General features: G+C 41.4%; 4 protein-coding genes across 4 annotated transcripts; 2 read left to right on the forward strand and 2 right to left on the reverse strand.

Moving 5' to 3' along the window:
• Positions 1–1,138: 1,138 nt before the first annotated feature.
• Positions 1,139–4,081, reverse strand: LOC133883877 (histone H3-like centromeric protein CENH3). Its single transcript, XM_062323265.1, has 7 exons — positions 3,859–4,081; positions 3,736–3,761; positions 3,599–3,638; positions 3,103–3,236; positions 2,930–3,007; positions 2,064–2,139; positions 1,139–1,417 (listed from the first exon to the last, which is right to left on the reverse strand). The coding sequence occupies exons 1-7, from the start codon at positions 3,956–3,958 to the stop codon at positions 1,368–1,370; spliced, it is 504 nt and encodes a 167-aa protein (XP_062179249.1). The 5' UTR covers positions 3,959–4,081; the 3' UTR covers positions 1,139–1,367.
• A 1,208-nt stretch (positions 4,082–5,289) lies between these two features.
• Positions 5,290–7,641, forward strand: LOC133885827 (large ribosomal subunit protein eL30-like). The gene is made up of 5 exons (XM_062325579.1): positions 5,290–5,454; positions 5,556–5,661; positions 6,983–7,084; positions 7,249–7,317; positions 7,398–7,641. The coding sequence occupies exons 1-5, from the start codon at positions 5,434–5,436 to the stop codon at positions 7,436–7,438; spliced, it is 339 nt and encodes a 112-aa protein (XP_062181563.1). The 5' UTR covers positions 5,290–5,433; the 3' UTR covers positions 7,439–7,641.
• A 1,226-nt stretch (positions 7,642–8,867) lies between these two features.
• Positions 8,868–16,030, forward strand: LOC133884541 (uncharacterized). Its single transcript, XM_062323995.1, has 13 exons — positions 8,868–9,217; positions 11,053–11,126; positions 11,280–11,363; positions 11,456–11,536; positions 12,362–12,442; positions 12,536–12,628; positions 13,736–13,912; positions 14,009–14,076; positions 14,211–14,262; positions 14,374–14,427; positions 14,512–14,601; positions 15,265–15,331; positions 15,639–16,030. The coding sequence occupies exons 1-13, from the start codon at positions 9,076–9,078 to the stop codon at positions 15,728–15,730; spliced, it is 1,155 nt and encodes a 384-aa protein (XP_062179979.1). The 5' UTR covers positions 8,868–9,075; the 3' UTR covers positions 15,731–16,030.
• Positions 16,031–20,275: 4,245 nt separating this feature from the next.
• Positions 20,276–22,239, reverse strand: LOC133884786 (F-box protein At4g18380-like). The gene is made up of 2 exons (XM_062324339.1): positions 21,826–22,239; positions 20,276–21,669 (listed from the first exon to the last, which is right to left on the reverse strand). Exon 2 carries the CDS (start codon positions 21,516–21,518, stop codon positions 20,454–20,456), a length of 1,065 nt encoding a protein of 354 aa, XP_062180323.1. The 5' UTR covers positions 21,519–21,669; positions 21,826–22,239; the 3' UTR covers positions 20,276–20,453.
• Positions 22,240–23,522: the final 1,283 nt, after the last annotated feature.

The raw sequence follows: 23,522 nt of genomic DNA on the forward strand, positions 1-23,522 counted from the left end.
GCTCGGGGACCGCTGCCCGCAGCCCCGAGCACTCTCTCCCGTAATTTCCTTCGACAGGTCCTCGGGGTTCCTGGGTGCCCAAGGGTCACCGCTAGCGACCCCGGGCTCGCTCCTCCCGGCACTTAGCTCTCCCGGTCGCCGGAGGACTAGGGTGCTCGGGGGTCGCCGTACACCTCCCCGAGCACTCTCTCCCCGGGACTCAATCTCTTTCACCCCTGGGGAGAGTCTTCGCGGAATGGTGCCACGTGACGGATTATTGGCTTGGCCTCGGGATTCGGGGACCCCCGGTTCCTGAAACACCGACAAAGACCTTTGTTGAAGATTAGGAATTGGACAAAAGAAATGTCCAATCTTGATCACAGAATGAAGCTCAGGCAGTAAAGATTTCCTCAAAGGGGAATCGAGAACAAGCTTTTCCCTGAAAGAAACCCATTTGATAGGCAATTTTTTTTCTTTTTACAGTGAGAAACTAAAGTCCAACTGTTCCTCTCCTCTTCTTCCCATCTTCTTTTTTTTGAGAACCAATTTTCACCACCATCTCTCTAGAAATGAAAGTAGACGTCAAAGTGATTGGAGACGAATCTTTTAAGAGCACAAACGAGAAAACCAACTTGCTTGGAAGCCACTGAAAAGCGAAAGTACCGATCGCTTTGAAAATTCATGTGAAAACCAACCGGAGCACCCCCCAAACAAGCATGCAAAGCAAGACTGACTGAAGATTCATTGAGACAAAAAGTATAGCGACAGAAGACCGCAGGCAGGAAGAAAGAGCCATCAGGAGAGGAAGAGTGATGATGAACTAAAGACTGAAACTTACTCAAAACCTCAGCTTGAAAAGAGAGTCCGTGCGAGAAATCCCAATCACGAACAAACCACGCAAACTCCTCATCTTGGGCAAGCTCAATTAAGCTAGTTGAAGGACCTGCCATCTTCCTGGGAAAGAGGCTCAGAGAGGTTCATCAATAGGGCGGCAAACATAAATCTAGGATCACAACTGCCAATGAAAAGATCAAGCTGTTGGTTTCTTGGTGGGCTTCTGTGTGCTTTGTTTGTCAAGGAGGACTACACATATGGGTCTTCATGCAAAATAGAAAGATAGAGGCGCACAGACAAAAACAACAATACGTAAGTCTGAATATTTGGAAGACTAAACTGAAACAAATTCAGAACCATGCAGTCAACGAAGCTACTATCTAACTTGTTCACTTGCATTACAAAAGAGTCCTAAAATTCAAAAGCCATCTAGCAAATCAGATTGAAGATAAATTTGTTCCCTGAACGAACACGGCCAACGATACAGATTTCATGTTACGGCCAACGATACAGATTTCATGTTGTACATCAGGCAGCAAGATTCATGTTGTCTATCACCAACGCCTTCCCCCGATACGTCTTGCAAGTCGTATGTCCTGTTGCACTGCAGCAACAAAGAAAAAAAAGATCTTTTAACGTTATGAGAATGAGAGCAGGCTTAACAGCAAGCATACCTTTTCTTTTACCTCATTTTAAGTAGTTAAAGATAACATATTTTGCTGAAGGCAATCAGTGTTATGGTAAACAATCACAAAAAAACTTGTAGATGCGGCAAAGATTTAAAGGGCACCAAAAAAAGCACGTTTTCCATCTCGAAATAACCCAATTTGATACCACATTTCCTATTATTTAGGTCAGAAATAAACACATAAACTAAACCTGGATCCTTGATTTTATTGACATATTAGCCAACGCTAGTACTAATATGAAGCTGAACTAAATATTCAGCATTAGCAAATTCTGGCCCACTCCTCTCTAAGCCAGAACTATTAACAATTGTTTGTTGACATATTTGTTGAGAATCAAACCACAATGGCATATTGAAACTTGAGAACTGCAATTTGCACAAAGCAGCTAAATACTATTATGCCTAATCATTAGCAATTTTGCCACTTAAAATAAATCTAAATCAGATATCACATCAAATCTAAGTAGAATCACTAAAAAAATTTAATTGAGATGTTTTTACACACATTTCCATTTGGCGTAATGAATGCAAAGGGAAATGTGTTCATTCAATGACAACTTACTGAGAGTAACACGTCTGGCATGGATGGAACACAGAGTCGCCACTTCGAACAGTTCTACCAAGTGGTACTCTGCTGCCTGTAGGTGGAGAGAAAAATAATCTGAGAATTCAAAAAATGCACATACAAATGACCACGATTTAAATACAACAAACACATTAACTTATTTCTTGAGTCATGAAAAACAAAGTCATGTTCCTTTAGCCCATTATGCAGAAGCTGGCACTTCTGGCTTGAGATGGCCAAAGCAAGCAATCATGTATAAACACAAAACGAACTAGAATGGTTGCAGTGCATTTGTGCTTTACTTAATAAATATAATCACTTCCTATTTCAACTCATAAACCATTATAGGAAGGCACTCAATTTCTTTTGCTTACAACAGATTTCCTCCTCCTCAGTTACAACATGAATCATGTTTAAACAGTTAGTTACGTGTGACATGATCTTGTTGCAAATACACTAAAAGTCTACTCTAGACTTTGAGGACACTAAGCTGGTCACCTCAGACAAAAAAAGGTGAAATCTACAATGAAGAAAATTCATCCCTTTCTTACATAATCACTCATAAATACGGCAATCTAGAACTTTGAATTAACCAAACCAATTAGGAAAAAAGGAACGTAATGACGAAGAATTTATGTATACAAGATTTCATAGTTTCAAGGTATTGGTAAATGAACACACAACAAGATTCAGCATTTAAATAATCACATTTTAGTCATCAATTAGACAAACACCAATAGCAAGCAGGCTAACTCTCAATAGTCAATAGAAGATTTGAAAGTTTTCAGGTCTGGAATTAATGCACGTTCAAGTTCTCAATCAAGCCATTAAGTTAAATATACATGACATGTTACAGCATTTACCTCTTGCAACGCAAGGAGGGCTTCAGGAGTCCAACGTGTCACATGGCCCCTTGAGTAGTAGTCAGTGATCTCCTTCACCTGCAAATTTATCAGAAGCAAAAGCTTCCATCAGACAGTCTGCATTCCAAATCTTTTTAATAGAGATGGCAAACATTGGTACATGCTCCACCCACCAGACGGACGAAGGGCGCAAAGGGGATAAGCAGCTCGGTGGATTTCTGATACTTCCTTATCTCCCGAAGCGCTACCGTGCCTGGCCGCCACCTATGTGTCTTCTTCGGCTGCTGACCCTGCCGCCTTGGTGTCCCTGATTCCCCAAGAACACATCCTATAGTGAATAACATATCGAACGAACAACAAAAAAGACAGCATCTCCAGAACCGAGACACCCATATGGCACGTTATCCACCATCTTGCTACAACAGAAACTTATTGCACTAACTTTTTTTTGGAAAACAATGCCAATTCGTCTCTCCTAGGGCAGCATTTCTAAGCCAACGAGAGCGATAATGATGGGGAAAATTAAACAAGCCAAACGGTATAGCGGGAAAAAAACCCAACTTGGGTGCTCAGGTTCCTGACAATTTTCCTAGAGGCAAATCCCCGTAAGAAAGCACAAATAACCCTAAAAAACAGGCCCAAACACAGCAAACACAGAGAGGGCTGCACCTGCAGCGGCCGCTCCTTCCCCGGCCGGCGCACCTCTCCCCTGCATTCCATCAAACAGGTTTGTTTACAAGCAAGTAGGGGAAAGCCCAAAATACCCCCAAAAATGGAGACCAAAAGCAATCCGTCACCGCACGCACCGGTGTCCCCGAGGTACTCGCGCCTCCTGCAAAGAAGGAAGACGAAACACGCTTTAGCACCACGGGCGCGGAAAGCGGCGGCGTCGTTTGCTCGCGAGGCGGTGGGGCGGGGCGGGGGCTCACCTGCCAGCGGGGCCCTCTGGTTCGGGGAGCGCGCGAACTGGAGCCTCTTCTTGGGCTGGTCCTTCGCCGTCCTCACGGCCGGGTGCTTCGTGCGAGCCATCGCGGCGGCGGCGGCGGCGGCGGCGGAGGTTTGGGTTCGAACTTTTGGGCGCGGGTCGCGGTGGATTCTGCTCCTGCAGGAGAGGGGGGTGGGGCGCGAGAAGGCCCGCGGCTATTTTGCGGGGAGGACCCTGTGGTCCTACGTATTCGCTGTTTTTGTGACCGGCGTGTGAGTAACGGCTACCTGGGCGTGCCGAACGTTGGGGCCGTGGGCCCGGGTGGCAGTGGGACTGAGGGAGGCAGGGAGCAGGAGGAGCGGTTCCAAGATAAGCAAGTGCCGGGGGGCTGGAATGGAAGTTATCTACTCCATTCCGATTCAGGTACCACCGTGCCTTTCAGCCGAGAACTTTACGATGTACTCCGGTCAAAAATACTTGTTTATGACACAATATTTGATACGTTATTTAATCACTATTTTTAATTAAAATATATTTATAAAATTTAATAAGTTTATGAGATTTTAAAAGATATTTATAATATAAATCCACATTTATAATTTTCATATTTTGAAATAAATATTTTAAAAGTTATTAATAGTTAAGGTTTTAAAAATAACTAAACTTTGTTTGAAACGTTAAAATTTATTATAATTTATGATCGGAGTAAGTACCATTTCAGATATGATAGAGCTTAGGTTCACTTCGAACTCACTCACACCCTCTTTCCTCGTCACGGTTTAGACCTCTTTGAATTCAGGTTTTTACCAAGAGTTCAAAGCAAAGCAACGAATGAAAATGATAAAAATACATATAAATAGAGCATTACAAAGAAATTTACTTTTTCATCATATAGCCTAGGGCTAAAATAATTTTAGAAATTAGTCCATCACATAAAAAAATATTAGAGAATTTTTTTAGATTTTTGAAATTGTATTTGAGGTCCTAACAATTATTATAAATTATAAAAATAATTTTTTAGCATTTTAGTTTAAATTATACACAAGATTTTTAATGAATTCAATTAAAATAAATTACACATGAATTGTAAAACATGTAAAAAAATATATAATTTTTAAAACAACAAAAAATCTTTATTTTAAATAAAGAAGATAAGAAGGAATTGGAGACATGAACCATGCTCCTGCCGTAAGAACACATACATATATGAGTGAGAGCTTACTACTTTCTTAGAAGGTGATAAGATAATAACCATCTTATAAGAGAACCATAAACATCTATTTTTATAAATCTTTTTATCAGATATCTATTTATTTAATTATTTATATTATAAAATATAAAAATAAGAAAAACTCCCCGAAAGGTCCAACTCGATGGGCTTTCAGCTTCCAACGTGGCCTGCGATTCGCACACAAGGGCCAGGGGCAACACGGTAATTTCGTCCTACGGGGCCGCCCATTATATATTCTCCCTCGCGCTAAACCCTAACGAGCCGCCCATTTGCGCCGCCGCCGCCCCGAGGAAGCCACCTGCCGCGCCGCCCCCCGTTGCTCGTCGCCGCCCGCGGCTGCTCGATCCGATGGCTCCCACGAAGAAGTCGGTACGAACTCTGATCGATCCCCTGCTACTCTGTTCCTCCCATTTTGAGCTGAATTTGTCGCGCTCACGAGTTCACTTGCTGATGGTTTTCGATCGGCGCAGAAGAAGAGCACGGAGAGCATCAACAACAAGCTGCAACTGGTGATGAAGAGCGGCAAGTACACGCTCGGATACAAGACCGTCCTCAAGACGCTGCGCAACTCCAAGGGTACCGATCCCATTTCATCCCTAAACGTCGCCTCCCCTTTTGTTAGATCTGAATGCCACAATAATAGGGGCTGTGTGGACTCGTAGATGCGTGATTATCTTCTAGCAGTCTCCTTATAGATCTGTGTGCTAGTTTTCGTGTGGGATGTTGTAATTGTGTAATGTCTTAGCAATCTGTGAAGGGGATCGATTGGGAACATGCAATGCTAAGCTCGTTCCTGCTGAATGTCAGTGACTTCTGTGAACCTTATAGAATTAACATGTAGCTATAGCTTTCGATTGTTTGTAGGTAGTTCTTAGCTTTATAACGGTGTTGGGCATTCTATGTGGAGGTTTAGATTTGGATTATAGAATGGGACTGAAGTTTAGCTCTTTGGCATCTTATTACGGCCTTAGAGATGAATGCAGCGCCCTAGAACAATGCCAGCCTCTTAATTAAGAATTCTCATTATTTTCCTCCACATCAGGAGGACAAATGGAGGTTGGAATATTTGTTTACTGTTTTTGTTCTGTGGTTATTTTCTAATGTTAATAGGCTCTCGAGAGACTTTATTATGTTTGAGTGATGAAGTTAACTTGGTTAGCAAATATCAGTTACTACGTATATCTAGGATAGATATAGTGAGGTGTGACCGTTTTATATATTTTCAGTAGTCAACTGTTGTTTTTGTGGCACAACCGCTGTCCTTTTATTGCTTCCTAGTTTATAAATGGGACTGGAGTTTGCCTCTTTGGCTTCCTTTTACTGTGCCTTTGAGATGAATGCAGCGCCCTAGAACAATGCCAGCCTCTTGATTAAGATTCTTTATTTCTTCTGTATCTGGAAGACAGATGGAGGCAGAATATTTGTTTATTTTTTGGGGTTATTTCTGATGTTTTAAGTGATTTGATTATGTCTGAATGATGGGGTTAGCTCAGTATGCCAAACACCAATTATATGTAGGATTGAGGATCCAATGAGGTGTAATTATTGTACATATTTCCAGTAGTCTACTGTGGTTCTTATGATCTAATATAACCACTGTCCTTGTATCTCGCATAGTTTTTTTAGAATGCTCTTATTTTAGTCAAATTATAGTTGGTTAAGATGTCATCTTGTGGGTAAGGCTATTAATTGAAAAGTGACTCTTGAAATCCTCTGATTTGCTGGTCCAACTATTCCCCATTTTGTATTTTATGATACTGGATGTGGTTGTGTCAACTATGGGCTATGGCATATTTTTGTGTATTGTTTTGGCATGTGGGAGTTTTGAAGATGTCTGTGGTGTCGGTTTTCTAGTGCATGATCCTGAGCTTTAATAGTGGACTTTTGTTGTGTTCAGGGAAGCTGATAATCCTCGCGAACAACTGCCCTCCGCTTAGGAAGTCTGAGATTGAGTACTATGCTATGCTGGCCAAAGTTAGTGTGCATCATTTTCATGGAAGTAAGTTCATTTTCGTTCTTTCTGAATAAATCTCTATCAAGTTTTAGTTTGTGTATTCATTCATAGTTGTGCATTACTACTGTCTCCACTCAAGTAATTGAGGATGGCTGGCATTAGAATTTTGCTAGTGTATGTATTAATGTATCGTGCTGTTTGCCTTTCAGACAATGTTGACCTTGGCACTGCCTGCGGCAAGTACTACCGGGTGTGCTGTCTCAGTATCATTGACCCAGGTTTGTTGCCATTAAAATGCCAAAGTTTATGCTCTTTTGCTCCTAACCGTAACTGGACAATTTACCTCTTTATGCTTTAGGTGACTCGGACATCATCAGTGCCGCACCAGGCGCCCAGTGAGAGAAGAGGGGTGAACTTTGGCTATTAGTTGAGATATAGGGCCTCAGACTTCCTTGCAAGGCCAATGGCTGTTTCTTGTTTATCTTCAGTTATGTACTTTGCTATGATGAGCTGATCTGCCATACAAATTACACTTCATATGGTTGTTATGTAAGGCGTATCCATGGTTTTGTTTTATGAGATCGTTATTTCTTTGCCTCTAAGGTTGGTTGCGTTTCATATTAAGCTTGGTATGATTCGTTGATCGCCTAGTTTGCTTAGTTCCATATTCTGAAGGGAACATGTGACATCTGGAGTTCCTCACGCACTTGTTTACTTTCCCTTACCTGTCGATGTTACGCAAAGTGCACTGTATGCTACCACGATGATGCAAGGAAATCCTACGGCTCCATACGTCGTCAGTAGATCTCTTGATGCTGTATCTGTCATACCCAGTGTGGAGGCTTCAAAAATGGAGTCATACCCAGTGTAGAGCTAGTTTTCATGGAACAATCTCTATGAACCTGGCACATGTGCACATGCCGGCCTCTATAACCTATACACGGTGAGAGAATAGAGAACAGGTCAGAACCATCAAGCACACAGATTAGATTACCTTTCTAGGTCGGTGCTCTTTCTTCGCGCTGGAAAGCTAGTAAACTTTGGACGCTTTGTGGACTGGACAAGAAACCCAAGTTGACCTTTCCGAAGGTCCTAGCAGCAAGCACAGATGACAGGTCCACACCTCGCACGCCACAAAATTGTGCCCCAAACCAACTCCTCTCTAACTTTTAGCACATCACCAAGATAAAAACATGAATCGTCACCAAATATAAACAAAACACGGTAAGCACCGAGGATTTTAATTTTGTTTTATATATTTTTTTCGTTCAACGATAAAAAGATTGAAATTCGTGAAATTTTATCGAAGTTTCGAGTGGATTTCACATGACAGTGAATGAAAATTTCAAAATTAGATATTTTTTTCTTTCAAAATTTTCAAAATTTTGACGAAATTTTAATCCCGGGTAAGCACCCACTTTTAAAGCACACACGCACCAAATCATTCACCTCTTTCTTCCTTAAACAAAATTTAACACCAGCTTATTTACATCTAAGAGAAAAAAAATACTCGAGTTTTATTTCTACAACGCCCAGATTTTAGCCGCTTATATCTTCAACGAGAAGAAAAATGTTTCCGACAAAAGCACTTAATATAAACAGGTGCAGAATCCGGGGTTTGGTTTCGCCAAAATTCGTCGCCCCCACCAGCTTCTCAACCGAGCTCGACCTGCCACGTCGGCGGAGTCCAACGCATTCCCGCTGCCGGCGGCCAATGTGGTCTCGCCGCGTGGCCCGCGTGCGTGGAATTTGTCCTAAATCCCACCATCACGGCATCACCGTGTCCACGCCATAATCTCATCCTCATCGTAATAAATGTCCTGATTAATCGCCCATCGAGGCCGACCCGAGCCCGACCCCGGCGGCATCTCGCTCGCGGTGCGGCGGTCAAACCCCACCTAACCTCGCGCTCGGTTGTCTTGCTCTTGGGAGCTCTGATCAGCGGGGTATTAGGGCTTGCGAGCGAGCGTGTGCGCGTGCGCGTGCGGCGGCGGCGGCGGCGGCGGAGGAGGAGGAGGAGGAAGAGTGGGGGAGAGATGGAGGCGTTCATGCAGAGGGTGAAGCGGCTGGACGCTTTCCCGAAGGTGAACGAGGACTTCTACAAGCGGACGCTCTCCGGCGGCGTCGTCACGCTCGTCGCCGCCGTTATCATGCTGCTGCTATTCATCTCCGAGACCAGTAAGTGCCTCTCCGGCGGCCGGTGGTGGCTCAATTTGTTCTTTTTTTCGGTTTCGTGGCCTTACTGGCCCGGACATGGTCGTGGAATTCGAGGTGTACGTTTGTGAAAGGAAAATAAAGGTTGAATTTTGAGGCGCCGTTCGGGGTTACTGGTTGCTCCATGCTTGGAATTTTGGCTGAGATTTGATCTCAATGACGTGGGGTTGGTGTGCCCGTGGGGTTTGTTTGGGACAAGAAGGTTTGATTTTGAGAATCTTCTGGGCGTGCTCATGGTGATTTCTAGACCAAGGTGGCATTTTGGTCTAAGCTCTACTGACTTGGCGGTGTGGGGAGGGAAAGGATCTGACGAGCTTTGGACCTTTTGGTGGATAGATTTTACTGGTGGCCATTGTCACGATTCTACTTTTTTTGCTCTTCTCCTTTTTTGGGCGTGAGATGTTGGAATTTTTTTCGACTAGGTTACGTTTTCAGGTGCTTTCGGTTTAGTTCTTCCGGTTGCGCCAGTTTGATGGGGGACAAGACTCTAATTCTCTGGTATACACTTGGTTTCATGTGGTGACGCCTCAGTTTTATCGTGAAAGTCTATAGCTTTGGGTTAATGGTTGTGTTTGTGTTCTGATAATGTGTACCAACTGGGTAATGCGGATTAGCTCTTCGTTGCAGTGCCTACTATTTTTGTCTCAGTGTATTCTGTTGGAAAGGCTCTATTTTTAGTCACCATATTTCGACTGATACGAACTTGCACTGCTTTTTTGAGAATCAGATTGTGCCAGTACCTGAGTTTTATGTTTTGCCTTTTTGTGTGTATCAACATCAGTAGGTGAATGTTGGGGGTGGCATCTTTCTGTATTCGACATTTTGGCTAAAGTTTATCGATTCCCTAAATATCCCTTTATAGCACTATCATTTTAGCTGCTGCTGCTGCTGCTGGTGGTGGTAGTAGCCAAGTTATCACTGTTTGTCGCTTGTGGCGTACAATTCATTGTTCGAGACAACCTCATCTCCGTCCACAGAACCTTTTTTTTAATCTTGTTTGTAACTATTGCGTGTTCAGGTTGAATTTGTCACAGCAAAGCAAGAGTTCAGCCCAAAAGGCCAATAAAAATGGGGAATGTGTACATTGTCCTAAACAAACAAACTATAACATTTTACCTTAATATGATGTTAATCCAATGCAAAGCAGGCTAGATAAGGTTGATGTCCAACGTTCCCACAGATGCAATTTGGATAGAAGTATACCTTTTAGTTTTTTTGCCAGGTGCAGTTTATTATGTCTATTCAGCGGCGGTGCCAAGATCGAAACCCTGCGTTGTCAAGCTTTACAAATAGAACATTAAAATATACAAATTATATAGAAACACAAAAGAACATACATTACAGCACCTGTATTGTAGCAGCCCTTTGCGCTCATGCATACTTTGATAGATATGCATAATAGCATCGGTAGTAATAGACTGGAATACATCAGTTTCAACATAGGTAATCCGACGATGACACAAACATTCATAGCTTATTCTATTGTGCATATCAGACTTGATATATTTGATTGCATGGCCATCATACACGACACTTTGTTAGTAATCTTATTTGATATGCCATCAATTTCAAATCTACGCTTTGATTTTGATCCTTGAGGAACATGGCCTAGTGTTCAGCTTTGATGTTCAAAATCCTGTGACATCACAGGTTGAACGTGGCTTCGCCACTGTGTCTATTGGTGTTGTTTCTCTTTCGAGTATACCATTGTTGTTAAGGAGATGCTGTTTGTGTTATATGCTATGCTTAAATAAGCAGCAAAGCAATGACCTTTTCTGTGTGCATAATATTTTTTTCAGGATTGTATTTTTATTCAGCGACAGAGACGAAGTTAGTGGTAGACACATCAAGAGGAGAAAGGCTACGAGTAAATGTTAGTACTTCTTTTGTATTGAATAAACTATCTGCAGGTTGTTTGTTGCGCTTCTATTGTTTCTAGTTTAAAATGGTATACACTACTACCCATTGTGGTGCCTCACAATTAGTAGTTATGAATGTCTTTTGTAATGCGAACTCTATTTTGCAGTTTGATATTACTTTCCCAAGCATTCCATGCACTCTTTTCAGTGTTGACATGACGGATATTAGCGGAGAGCAGCATCATGATATTGTATGCTCTTAAGCTATCTCAGTTTGTGATAATATGTTAATCTGTTTGTTGATTTGTCATCTTATTGTTCCATTGTTTTCCTTTTCCCGTAGAGGCATGATATTGAGAAGAGAAGATTAGATTCACATGGTAATGTTATTGAAGCAAGGAAAGAAGGAATTGGTGGAACAAAGGTTAGTAATGTCTGTTGCTGACTTGCAGTTACACTCTGAAGTTAAAAATTATAGGATTTGAGTGGCTTGATCAATTCATTCTGGGTGATGAGTACTGAATGTGCATGTTTCTGTGACAGTTGTAGCAATAACCTATAGAATTATAGTGCACTGTACTTTATATTTTACAAACAGAAGATTGAAATTCGAAAGCCATCTGTGGTTTATTAAAAAATAGAAGTCTAGTCAGAAAAAGTTGATAGCTATCTCTGCGACATAAATGAACTTCACCATCTTTTTCATGGTGATGGGACTTTCTGAACATAGTATATTGATGGACATATCTGTGATTTGCTGAGTTTGTTCTGTCCTTTTTGCATGTTGGGCATTTATCTGTGGCTCCCTTAGGGAGCTGTTAGAACTCATGGAGAAAACTGCAGTTTTTGTAGTATGATGCTGGGAAATTAGAAGTTTAAGGTTTGCATTTATACGTATTTGATCATACTTATTAGATCATTAATAAGATTACATTTTAGTCTGCCATAGAAGAATTATTGAACCATGTTACCCTGAAGCTGTTCTAGTTATACCAGATCGTATGTCTTATGATTCCTCTGACATGTGCCACAACCACAATGAGACCTGTTCGATTGAAGGTGTAAGGTCAACCTAGTTTTGACCAGAATTTTGTGCTTATCAGTACAGGTCAACCTAGTTTTGACCAGAGTTTTGTGCCTATCAGTACAGGCAACCTAGTTTTGACCAGAGTTTTGTGCCTATCAGTACAAGGTCGCTTCATTCTACTTTGCCATTTGATGATGCATGTCCTTGATTAAATCTTTTTAGATTGAGAGACCATTGCAAAAACATGGTGGAAGGCTTGACAAAGATGAGCAATATTGTGGCACGTGTTATGGTGCTGAGGAGGTATGCACCCTTTGCCATTTTTTTAACTTGATAGTAACTATTATCTCAGCTTTCCTTATCTAACTTATTCTCCGTTGCCTATTTGGAATTCAGTCAGATGATCAATGCTGTAATTCTTGTGAAGAAGTTAGGGAGGCATATAAGAAGAAAGGATGGGCCCTTACAAACCCTGACCTAATTGACCAGGTATTTCAACTATTTTATCATGTTTTTACCTGGATTTATTCATTATATAGTTTTACATGACTTTCTCTTCGGGACAACTTTACTTTTACAACTGTATGGTGCACAATTCATGCATTGCTTGAGAAATAACTATTCCTGGAAGTCCCTACCCTATATATTTTGTTTCTGGGTCCATCATCTGCCTTGAATAACATAAATTGTTGTCCCCAATGCAGTGACATCATGCATACTTGAATGCCTTTTTTATTGCTTACATTTGCCTGACACTGGCTTAAGTTCTATATAAAAAAAAACTCGACTGACCTAGGAGGAACTAGGTGGCATTATAAATAAGAAGAAATAAGCACCCAAATTCGAGTCGAAGAGGGTTCGAACCTGGGTGGTCTAGATGTGCATCCACACCCTCAACCAATCAAGCTAGGCTTAGTTCCTCAACTTAAGTTCTATATGAGCTCACTAACTAGCCTGGCCTCCAATTCGACTTAAATTGAGCTTGCTCAGTTTTCATAACGAGCAGACCTGAGCTAAACCTGGGCATCTGGCTGGCTCAAATTCGACTCTGCACTAGTGGCATTCCGTACAATATGCTGCCTCATGTGCTTATGATCCTGATATTTCCATGCAGTAGCCATGTGTGTTCTCTACTCTATTTTAGTTTGTTACTTTCCAATTTCCATAGGAAGCTAGGGCGGTATACCACTTCGTAATGCTTGTACATGAGCCTTCCGTACCACATGGCATGTTGAGCATCATTTGAGGATGGGAAGAATGGTATAATTTTGTTTAATCTACTGTCGGCTGGAACATATACATGCCTTTTTTTTTTCTTAAAAGGATTAAACTTGAGGCATGCTCTACTGTTTGATGGGCATTTCTGTGAGGTTTACTGGACCGTTTGATGGCTAGCATGATATAAATCAAATAGAATGAATTGCACTGTTATTCTTCCAGAAGCTTGCAAATCTAAGATACCCTTAGAGAAATAACTGACATATTGGTTCCTAATCTGCCATGGAACTTTTTTTGTATGCTAACTTTTCAAATTATCCTGCACACTTTCTATTTACGTTTGTGGAGATTCAATTGTGTTTGTGACTGGTATAACAGTGCACAAGAGAGGATTTTGTTGAAAGAGTTAAAACTCAACAAGGTGAAGGCTGCAGTGTTCACGGTTTTCTTGATGTCGGCAAAGTTGCTGGAAATTTCCACTTTGCACCAGGCAAAGGATTTTATGAATCGAACATAAATGTGGCTGAGCTGTCGGTACTTGAAGGTGGTTTCAATGTAAGTAGGTCGTGTAAATGGTTTTTCATTTCCTTTTATTAGTTTTTGAAGTGTTTGCATTCAGTTTTCTAATATGTTTGCATGTAACTTTACCAGATCACCCACAAAATAAACAAACTGTCCTTTGGGACAGAATTCCCTGGTGTTGTAAATCCACTTGATGGGTAAGTCTATACCTATAGCTCATTGAGCATAAAATTACCTCAATTCCTTTTCAAGCATTCCTATTATCGTAAATGTGTTATTCTGGCAATTGTTACTTTTATACCCTCAAGCACTTAACAGTTCATGAACACAGTGCTCAGTGGACACAGCCAGCATCGGATGGGACATACCAATACTTCATAAAAGTGGGTGCTTTTTCACCCATGTTTGTTACAGCCTATGACTTATTGCTGCTCTTGGTCAAAGCATTTACTAACCATCATTACATAAATAATTTATTGGGTTTTCCTGTCCAGGTTGTCCCTACAATTTACACTGATATAAGAGGGCACACGATTCACTCAAACCAGGTTAGTTGAGTTAATGGAATGATTATATATACATCATTTTTTATTTATCAACATTAATTATCTTGCTGATATTTTCATTCACAGTTTTCGGTGACAGAGCACTTTAGAACTGGAAACGTTCGTCCAAAACCTCAACCAGGAGTATTTTTCTTCTATGATTTCTCGCCTATAAAGGTAATAATGGGGAGGAGAAGATGCATATACTGTTTTCGATAGAACATGAGCATATCTACATGCAATCGTTTTATGTTGGCTTTCTTTATGTTCACCTTTTTTAACCCATGAATTTCAATTTGCTCATCTATGTCCATCCGCGTGCATTCTTACTGCACACGCAGGTGCAATTCGCACTGCCTGTTATTATTCAGTTCTATTCTATTCTGAACGTGCTAAAGGCTGAATTACCTTTATTTTACCCTCTTTCCTATATTATAGTCGCATACATGTGAAGTTGCAGGTCCTAGTTGAAGTAACCTTTATTACTGGTCTGTACATCAAAAAATGAAAAGGAGCAGGACATTGTCTGATGGTCCCTTTTGCCAAAAAATAAAAAAATAAAAAAAAATAAAAAAATCCCAACATACATGTGTATGTGCAACTTCACAGGATGAGTGTAATACTACTTGGCGACAAAAATTTAACGCGCAGATGCATGAAATAAAACATATGGATAATATACAAGCAAACCTGTGATTGTATTAACATTCTTAATTATTATTTTTTAGTCTCGTTAGGTCCTGTCGTAGTCTTCTCAGATTGAAAGCATTTCAGTTCTTCAGGTAAGTGACCCCTGTAAAACTGAACCTTGACTCCAGCTAAATGTCTGTTGTTTTGCAGGTTATATTCACAGAAGAAAATAGATCCCTACTGCACTACTTGACGAACCTATGCGCTATAGTGGGAGGTATGAGCATTGCCTCTAGTTTCTGCACGAACTAGTTGATTGTTTTTTTAATGATGTCAAAACTTGCTATTTATTTGGTCTTCACTTAATGGAACCTTCTAACCCTCGAACATCTCTCCGAGTGCTCTAGTATTTCTTTGATCGTGTTTTGGTTACACATCAAGCCTTTGTGGAATTTGCTGTCCACATTTATCATCTATTGCAATTCCGTATAAATTCTTGATAAAATAGCTTTAGCTGAGCTTTCGATGTGCAGTACAGATAGTGTGGATGCAACTTACTAAATTTTGTTCTGCATGATCCTCAGGAGTGTTCACTGTCTCTGGCATCATCGACTCGTTCATATACCACGGACAGAAGGCACTCAAGAAGAAAATGGAGCTAGGCAAATACAGATGATCTACATCAACCTTGTCCCGGCCCTCACCTTCTCCAAATTTTGTGGCATGTAAGTAGGGTATATGCCTGCTAAAGATGACGAGATGCCGCTTAGGTTGGGTGGTTGCACTGTCGATCAAATAGTACCTGTAAAAAGACAAGGAGTAGGCTGGTCTGGGGGGAGAGCTTTGATGTCTATCGTTGTTGACTGTAGTGAATGGCCTAGAGTTAAGTGATGCGATGCGGTACTTTGGAGTTAGGAGGTGGATATATCATAGAATGTTTCTCATGAAAATTTCTTCAAGGAACCAGCTTCACTCATTGTGTCTCGAATCCTTCCTGACTTTGCTCATTGTTTGCTACTTCTTTTCAGGAAGAAGTAAACACTTTTGATCATATTGCCACTCATGACCCTTTTGTTTGTTAGTTTTGGTTTCCTTTTTAGCGCGTCAATAAAGATATATGATTAACAAGCTGAAAGGAAGAAAATGTATATATTCTAGTAGTGAACATTAACTAGTCTTTTCGTGTAAATTTCTGTAATAAAAATTCAGCATAAACAAAAGAGGGATTGTTTCTCTAGTGACCAAGGGGTTGGCGTAAGCTATTGGTGGTGTACATTCTCCATGGGTTTAAGGCTATATGATCAGTTCAGGATAAGACAAATAAATAAATGCCGGTCTGATTTGCCTTGCACAGTTGCACTTTGATCGGATCATGTTTCGATCTGACGAGCTGAATGGATAAGAACAAATCAAACCTTCAGAGAAGGAGCGTTTTGATTACCTGTCAGAGTAGTTGTTTTCATCGACTGATCTGCACTTGAGCCTGCATTATGTTGGTCAACGGATATCATCCACGAAGCTAAAGCCTACAGATTTCACTGCAAGTGGCTATTTTTTATAACAACAATGGTCCTACAAAAAGGGTTTTTTCTGGTTTGTTGCTTTGTATGAGAGTAAAACCAACTTAATCTGCCACAAAATGTGCTTGTAAAATTCCTCCCTGCCTTACCAAGTAACATCCCACACTCACGTACGACAGAACAAATGAGCAATGAAGGGGGTGTCTTTTATGTCAGTACTTCCGGAAGCCACCACTTCAATCCTGAGAAGAAACATTTGGAAGCCCTTTCTTGAGGTGGGTTACCCTACAGAATCTGCAAGGTGATGCAATTAGGCTAACAAAATCAGTCCCAGTTGGTAAGCAGTTTTTCTGGAAGCTCATAGATTTGCAGAAAGAACATTCTAAAAAAGAGTCAGGATGGTATGAAGCACAACAGAGCTCTTGCTGCAGCTAGGATGAAGAACTACTACAATAATGCTCTAAAGTAACTTCAACTTTCAGATACAGAAACTAAACCACATTGTAAGCACAAGACCAAACATGCATTGACATAAGTTTTCCAAGATCGTATTTAAGTCATTTCTTAATCAATACATACTCATTAGTATAAGCAAGCAGAATTTCCCATCAAACAAAATATTTGCAACTTGATAGGTTAACGCATGAATGTACGATTTAATTTGTTTCAAGGAATACATACTTCAAGCATGGGCATTATCCAAATATTTTTGAAACTTTTGATTAATTTAGATTAGTTGCAAACACTCATGCCAGCTAAATGCTAATAATATTAGTAATACTGAGGATGGAAGATGAGGGACTCCTAATCATTTACAAAAGAATGAGCAAATTGCTGATGTGTTCTCATATTAATGGATATGAGGAGTCAGCACTTTCTAAGCACTTCTGTAAGAAATGCCATAACCCAATCATGGACGCATTTTTTTTACGAATTAGATCATAGTCTATACCACATGGGAATATATTAACAACTAATTTCTTGAAAAAAAGTATTTAACTTGTCATTAACATCATAGTTGTTAGGGCACTGCCATATCGGCGTGGCGGAAATTCGAGGCTCGCCACGCCGACACCATGGCGTAAGCGTGTATGACATCCACCATATTAGCATGGCGTCCCCGTGGCGCTGCTAAGTCGTCATGTGGCAAAAAAAAAAACTTGTGTGGTGGGCTCCATACCTGTTGGGTCAAGGAGATGAGGAGAGGGACTGACCGACCGAGCATGAGTGGCCTGGTATTTTCCGAGTTGCTTGAATTCTAGCCCGAGTCGTGGGTCATCTTGGTCGCCTCTGAGACATGCACCCGCCCAGTCCGCTTGCTTGTGCTCCGCACCGTCCGCTGTCACTAGCCACCGAGATCCACCATCGAGGTCCGCACCGGAGCCGTTCACTGTTGCCCGCCACTGAGATCCTTTTTTCATTGCCTTGCCCGCCCCTGCGCTGCCCCTACCCACCACGATCGCGTTGCACCGATGGCCCACTGCCGATTTCTCAAGGTTCAAGACCTCAAGTAACTAAATAAGCACTAAGTTCTCTATTATGTACTGTTTCTAGCAGATAGCACACTAGCACCAAGGCCTCAAGCACAGTAGCACTTCTAGCAGATAGTACACTAGCAATACTGTAAGCAATAGCCACATTTTTTTTTTCAGAACATGGCTGCTCAAGGGATTGAAAGCATAGGGGGCCTCGGATGCTGCATCAAAGATTGATCCAAAGACCAATCCAAAGCGGAAGGCAAAGTCAAATGATCCTATGTGGAAATATGGATTTTGGCTGACCATTGGCAATAAAGATCTTATGTAGTGTTGCTTTTGTGATAGAAAGATAACTGGAGGATTTGCAAGGGTCAAGGAGCATCTTGTGAATGGTTATAGAGATGTTCTGAAGTGTGTCAAAACCACAACAGCTATCACTCGAGAGATGTAAATTATTGAGATCACTCGAGAGATGTAAATTATTGAGAGCCGTTGGGACAGGAAAATGGATACCCCACTCTATGGCATAGCCCTCCTTTTGAATCTAGGAAAATTATATACCATTTAAAACTAGAATGATGAATATGTTAGGAACCTGAAGGGTTGTTTCAATGACGTGCTTGAATGAATGGTAGAAGATGAGAGCCTTCAAAACAAAATTGATCAACAATCTATACTCTGTGAAGATCAATGTGGAGATATATTCAAGAATTACATGATCCTCCAAACTATCAAGTCAAAAATGTCTCGTAAGTGATTTAAAAATTTAATTGTTGCATGTTATTTAAGGCTTAACTCATAATATATGCATGTGTATTGTTAATTTAGTTGATTGGTGGCGTACGTATAATGGCTAATCCATTGATCTACAAAGATTTGCAAAGTGTATTGTTAGTTGTTGTGCTTCATCTCCAGTTGTGAGCGTAATTGAAGCACTTTTGAATTTGTAAGTGAAGTACTCAAGTTATATAATTCAATTAGAAAATTTAATCATATATTTTATTAACTTTGCTTGCTTTTATGGTTAATTGTAGATTCATACTAAGAAGAGGAACCAGCTAGAGCATAAAGATCGAATGATTTGGTCTATCTATAATTAGAAAATGACTAGTAGGTTTCGAAAGCGTCGTGAAAGAGCGGGTAAAAGCTATGAGCTACACTTGTCGTGCAAGACATATATGAAGAGTGGCTGAAGAAGATGAGAAGAGGGAGAGGAAGAAGACATCATTTTGGATGATGATGATGTAGATGATTTTGGTGAATAACTAATGGATGCTACTGAGGATGGCGCAGTGAACGTGATAGCATCTAACGATCTTGATGAGTTTGCATGACTTTTGAGACGCGATAGATTTGAAGCTTCGAGAGATAAAAGAGTTTTATGTCTTTTGTGCTATATTTATATTGCTATTTTGACTTCTTAAAATCCTAAATTATCACTTTTGAGCTACATTTATATTCTTATTTGCCAATATAATTTTCTAATATCTTAGATGATGATATGTGTATTCACCACACTAATATGTGTATGTTATCATCATGCCGCGCACCATAAGCACTATAAATATGTGAAGGTGGTGGGTCCCCACACCTAGTCGCAAAAACTATAATTAACATTGAGGCTAGAGGTAACTGACCAATGATAATCAATTTGGAATTGCATGTTCTTTTACCAAGCTGTAGGGTAGACAAACAAAAGCAGAAGCTGCATCCATGCAACCCAAGGAGAAAACCCATAAACAGAACCAACTTCATTAAAGAATCGTCACAACCGTAACTACATTTAGTTCGTATTCAAAACATTCGAAGAAACACGCATATCAAAATCAACGGGCAAATTTTTCTGCGCGAATTGGTCAGCATCAGATTAGTCTGTTCGTTTCACAATCCCAAAACGGATGTCATGTACCTGCAGGAATAATCTGGCACTCCAATTTCAATGCTACTTCAAACTTAACGTCGATGAAACTGCTTTTTGCCGCATAGTATTTACTGGGAGCATAAAGGAGCAAAATTCACAGAACTTAATTTTTTGCATGCAGTGGTGCACATACGGATGTAGTAACTTCTTGGTGTGCAATGGGATATCTGAATATCTCAACTCTTATGCAGACACAAGAGATAAACACAAGGCTATGAATCTAGAAAGAGCTAATGATAGTTGGATCACATCACAGTATCATGCATAGCACCAGGGAGGAGGCTGGATAGCAAACAGAAAGATACACTAACTTGATATGGTTTCCATATAACCAAATGTCACACTGTACAAAGAGCTAACATCACAGACAAGCATAACCCGCGTCACCAATTAGAGATGGCGCTTCTCAAATATTACACAGATGTACAGTGGGTCATGCCTAGGACCAACAAGCTAGATACACTGAAGAACTCAAGATGCTTAGAAGCCATTCATCTCTAGAAGGTATGTGCGTCTCTTCATCAGCGCCTTCACAGCAACCTTGAATGGCCCATCAAATGCTCCAGAGACAAATGCATCGGTTTCCTTACGGCTGATGTGGACTCCATTGCTTCCTTCGGTTGACGGCTTGATAGCTACCAATGTAGCACCTTGCAACGCCATACCACCAGAAAGCTCAAGGTATGGAGCGTACTTAAGCTTCATGTTGCAGGCTGGGACCTGAGTCCTGTTGGAACATGCTGATGCCGACAACTGGTTCTCTCTAAACTCCTTCAGCTGCTCCGCCCCCATGCACAATGTGCCTTGGCCATCGGCATCTGTTAGTACCAAGCTCGTAAGTGTGGGATGATCCTTGATAATTGACCGGAGAAGAAAGTGCCTCGTTGATGCCGCAATCAGAGAGCTGATTGTCCAGACGACACGGAGCTTCAGCCCACCGTTGGTGTAGAAAGACTCAGGCATGCTTCCATTATCCTCCAGTGATGGCTCATGCTCTGCACCAACAGGCTTGCGGTCAACCCGGGTACCCCCCAGAATCACACAATTCTGAAGTGTACTTCCATACTCAGCCCGCCATTTCAGGAGTAGTCCCTCCTCAGTACCCACATCCCCAGAGGGCAGCTCAATCCGAAGATTCCGGATGTGCGTGAAGTTCCGGAGCACCTGCGCTGGCGAGTGCTGCGAGAGCTGAGGGAACAGTGGCCTCCCGGCGCCATTCGGGTTGCGCATGTTGTGGAACGGCTTGATGATTGTGAAGAGCATCAACTTCAGGAAGTGCGAGAAGATGTTCCGAGGCTTCGGCGAGGAGAGGTTGAGCGTGTCCTCGGCGTCACCATCGACCGCCACCACGCGGTCAATCTTGACATAAACATCATGGACAAGGGAGACAAGCCCATAGAACCGCTTCGACACGGCAGAGCACCGGCCTAGCGACCGCACATCCTCGACCTTGTTCAGGATCAGGAGGACGAGCGAATCCGGCAGGCAGTCGAATTGGTCGACCTCGAGCACCGGGTCTGCGTGGATTCGAGCCTTGGGATGCATTGCACCACTGAAAGGTCACGGCTTTCTTGACACACAGAAGACCAAGCGCCCCAAGATTGCCAAGAAACGCCGCGAGCAAGCGGCTAAACCTTTGTGCCTCTGGATGGCTCACGCAAATGGCAAGAACCGCCAGTCAAATCGACGCGACTACCTGAACAGAACAAGAACAAAAACACAGATGAGCGACAAAACCAACAAAAATGACGGAAATGGTGAGTGATTAAACCCACATACATCAAAAATACCATAAAAATCAACAAGAACAACAAATTAAGAACCGGGGCGAGCAAATCCAAGAATGGTATACCTCCTCAATCGCCACCACCGTGGCCGTGCCACAACTCAGGTAGACAAATCGAGGTCGAAGCTGGACTAACCCCGCGGAAAATCAGACCTTTGGCCGGAACGCGGACGGATCCGACGCTGGCGAGCACCGGAGGAGACTTGGACCGGGAAACAGCTGGAACTAGAGGTCCTGGGCCAAAAAAAAGTGGCAAATTTCACCAAACCAAGCAACGCGCAGCTCCTGCAGGCAGCCGAAACATCCGAGGGGCTCGGATTCGGGAGGCTTCTGGCGCGAATCCAACAAGACTAGGGTTTATGGGACGAGGAGCTGGGGATTTTCTCCTTCTCTTTCTCTCCGAAGTTTTTTTATTTTCTGAGAGAGGTGCAGAGTAGTGTTGCCAATGCGACTCTTCTCTCTCTCTCTCACCCCGTCCGACGCGGCTTTAATATAGGCTCGGAGGCCGTGGCGGAGGTACGGATCAAGAATTCTTGGAGCGTGTATTTTTAGGACTAAAAATTTGTAGAGCTTCGGTTATAAATATATCAAAAATATTTGATTAAAAAAGAGATTTAAATTAATTTATTTAAATTTTTAAATTTAACGTGAAACTAGGATTTGAGCACTAGCAAAAAAAGGCATAAGGCTATCTCCAATCGATTTCTTTCGCGATTCCTTTTTTTTTCGGAAGAACCTTTGGTGCTCTAATGATTTATCATTATAGTTCTCATTACAAATTGATTTCTACTTTCGTTCTCTTTACTTTAGAATTTTCTCTTTTTTTTTAATGAATCCTCTTGAAAGAAAGTCGTTGAGGATAAGTAAAAATAAAGAAAATAAGGATGAAAAAAAACTAGAAAAAAAACGAAATAAAGAGAGAATGGTTTGTGATGATGTAAGTAACGGCTTCGTACCCTCCAACCGGTCGACGTCAGTAGCAGAGGTGGAAGCCGTGAATCGTGATAGGGTTAAACTCTGTAATCTCGTCCTAATCTGCGTCTTTAAAAAATCTTAAGACTTTCTTTTGCGGAACTTAAGATATTTTTCTTCGGGAGCACAAGAACAATATTCCGGCTTATACCAGCTTATTCTCGTACAGAAGTAGAACTGAGACGAGAGTGCGCCTCATAGGAGCAAGGATCTCGCCAAATTGCACCAGATAAAAAACATCCATTTTCCTGAACGTGCGATTTTCCTATACCAACTCCTGTAATATCCTAGAAAGTCGTTAATGACTACCGCATGTCAGAAATGTGAATAAGCTTGTTTCAGAAAAAGGGATGGATGTGAACGTAACAGGTAAAGACTTTCGCGAGGGATCACCTGCCATGCTCGGCTTGATTAAAAAAAAAAACCCGACGAAACACGATCACGAAATTTTACCGTAATAAACGGAGCATAAATCAGTTAATTATGATGTTTTTATAGAATAGGTTAATTCAAGTTCAACTCTTAAATTCGACATACGTTTTAGTGATCAAATATGTATCCGTGTTACGAAAGATTATATTTTTAATTTTATTTAGATGTGTGATAGGACACTTATATAAATATATAGATGAGAGTGTAATGTTGGTGTGAGAATGTGTGCACGCTTCAGACTTGTATTTTTTTTAAAAAAAATAAGCAAATTGACGTCCGGGGACAGCAGAAAACGCAGCAGGCTGCTTTTGTTTGCGACGGCGAGGTGATTTCTACTGAGAGGCATAATGGCATGTTCA

Source organism: Phragmites australis, chromosome 11, assembly GCF_958298935.1.
Source record: "Phragmites australis chromosome 11, lpPhrAust1.1, whole genome shotgun sequence".
Classification (NCBI taxonomy): domain Eukaryota; kingdom Viridiplantae; phylum Streptophyta; class Magnoliopsida; order Poales; family Poaceae; genus Phragmites; species Phragmites australis.

What these genes read in the sequence shown, in the direction of transcription:
- LOC133885827 (XM_062325579.1), top strand. Translation starts at nt 5,434, where the DNA reads ATGGCTCCCACGAAGAAGTCG. An exon ending in TGTGCATCATTTTCATGGAA is followed by an intron (nt 7,085 to 7,248) that starts GTAAGTTCATTT and finishes TTTGCCTTTCAG; the next exon opens with ACAATGTTGACCTTGGCACT. An exon ending in TCTCAGTATCATTGACCCAG is followed by an intron (nt 7,318 to 7,397) that starts GTTTGTTGCCAT and finishes TTTATGCTTTAG; the next exon opens with GTGACTCGGACATCATCAGT.
- LOC133884786 (XM_062324339.1), bottom strand. Translation starts at nt 21,518, where the DNA reads ATGCATCCCAAGGCTCGAATCCACGCAGACCCGGTGCTCGAGGTCGAC.
- LOC133883877 (XM_062323265.1), bottom strand. Translation starts at nt 3,958, where the DNA reads ATGGCTCGCACGAAGCACCCGGCCGTGAGGACGGCGAAGGACCAGCCC. An exon ending in TTGCGCCCTTCGTCCGTCTG is followed by an intron (nt 3,008 to 3,102) that starts GTGGGTGGAGCA and finishes ATAAATTTGCAG; the next exon opens with GTGAAGGAGATCACTGACTA. An exon ending in CCCTCCTTGCGTTGCAAGAG is followed by an intron (nt 2,140 to 2,929) that starts GTAAATGCTGTA and finishes CTCCACCTACAG; the next exon opens with GCAGCAGAGTACCACTTGGT.
- LOC133884541 (XM_062323995.1), top strand. Translation starts at nt 9,076, where the DNA reads ATGGAGGCGTTCATGCAGAGGGTGAAGCGGCTGGACGCTTTCCCGAAG. An exon ending in AAGGAATTGGTGGAACAAAG is followed by an intron (nt 11,537 to 12,361) that starts GTTAGTAATGTC and finishes AAATCTTTTTAG; the next exon opens with ATTGAGAGACCATTGCAAAA. An exon ending in TACTTGAAGGTGGTTTCAAT is followed by an intron (nt 13,913 to 14,008) that starts GTAAGTAGGTCG and finishes TAACTTTACCAG; the next exon opens with ATCACCCACAAAATAAACAA.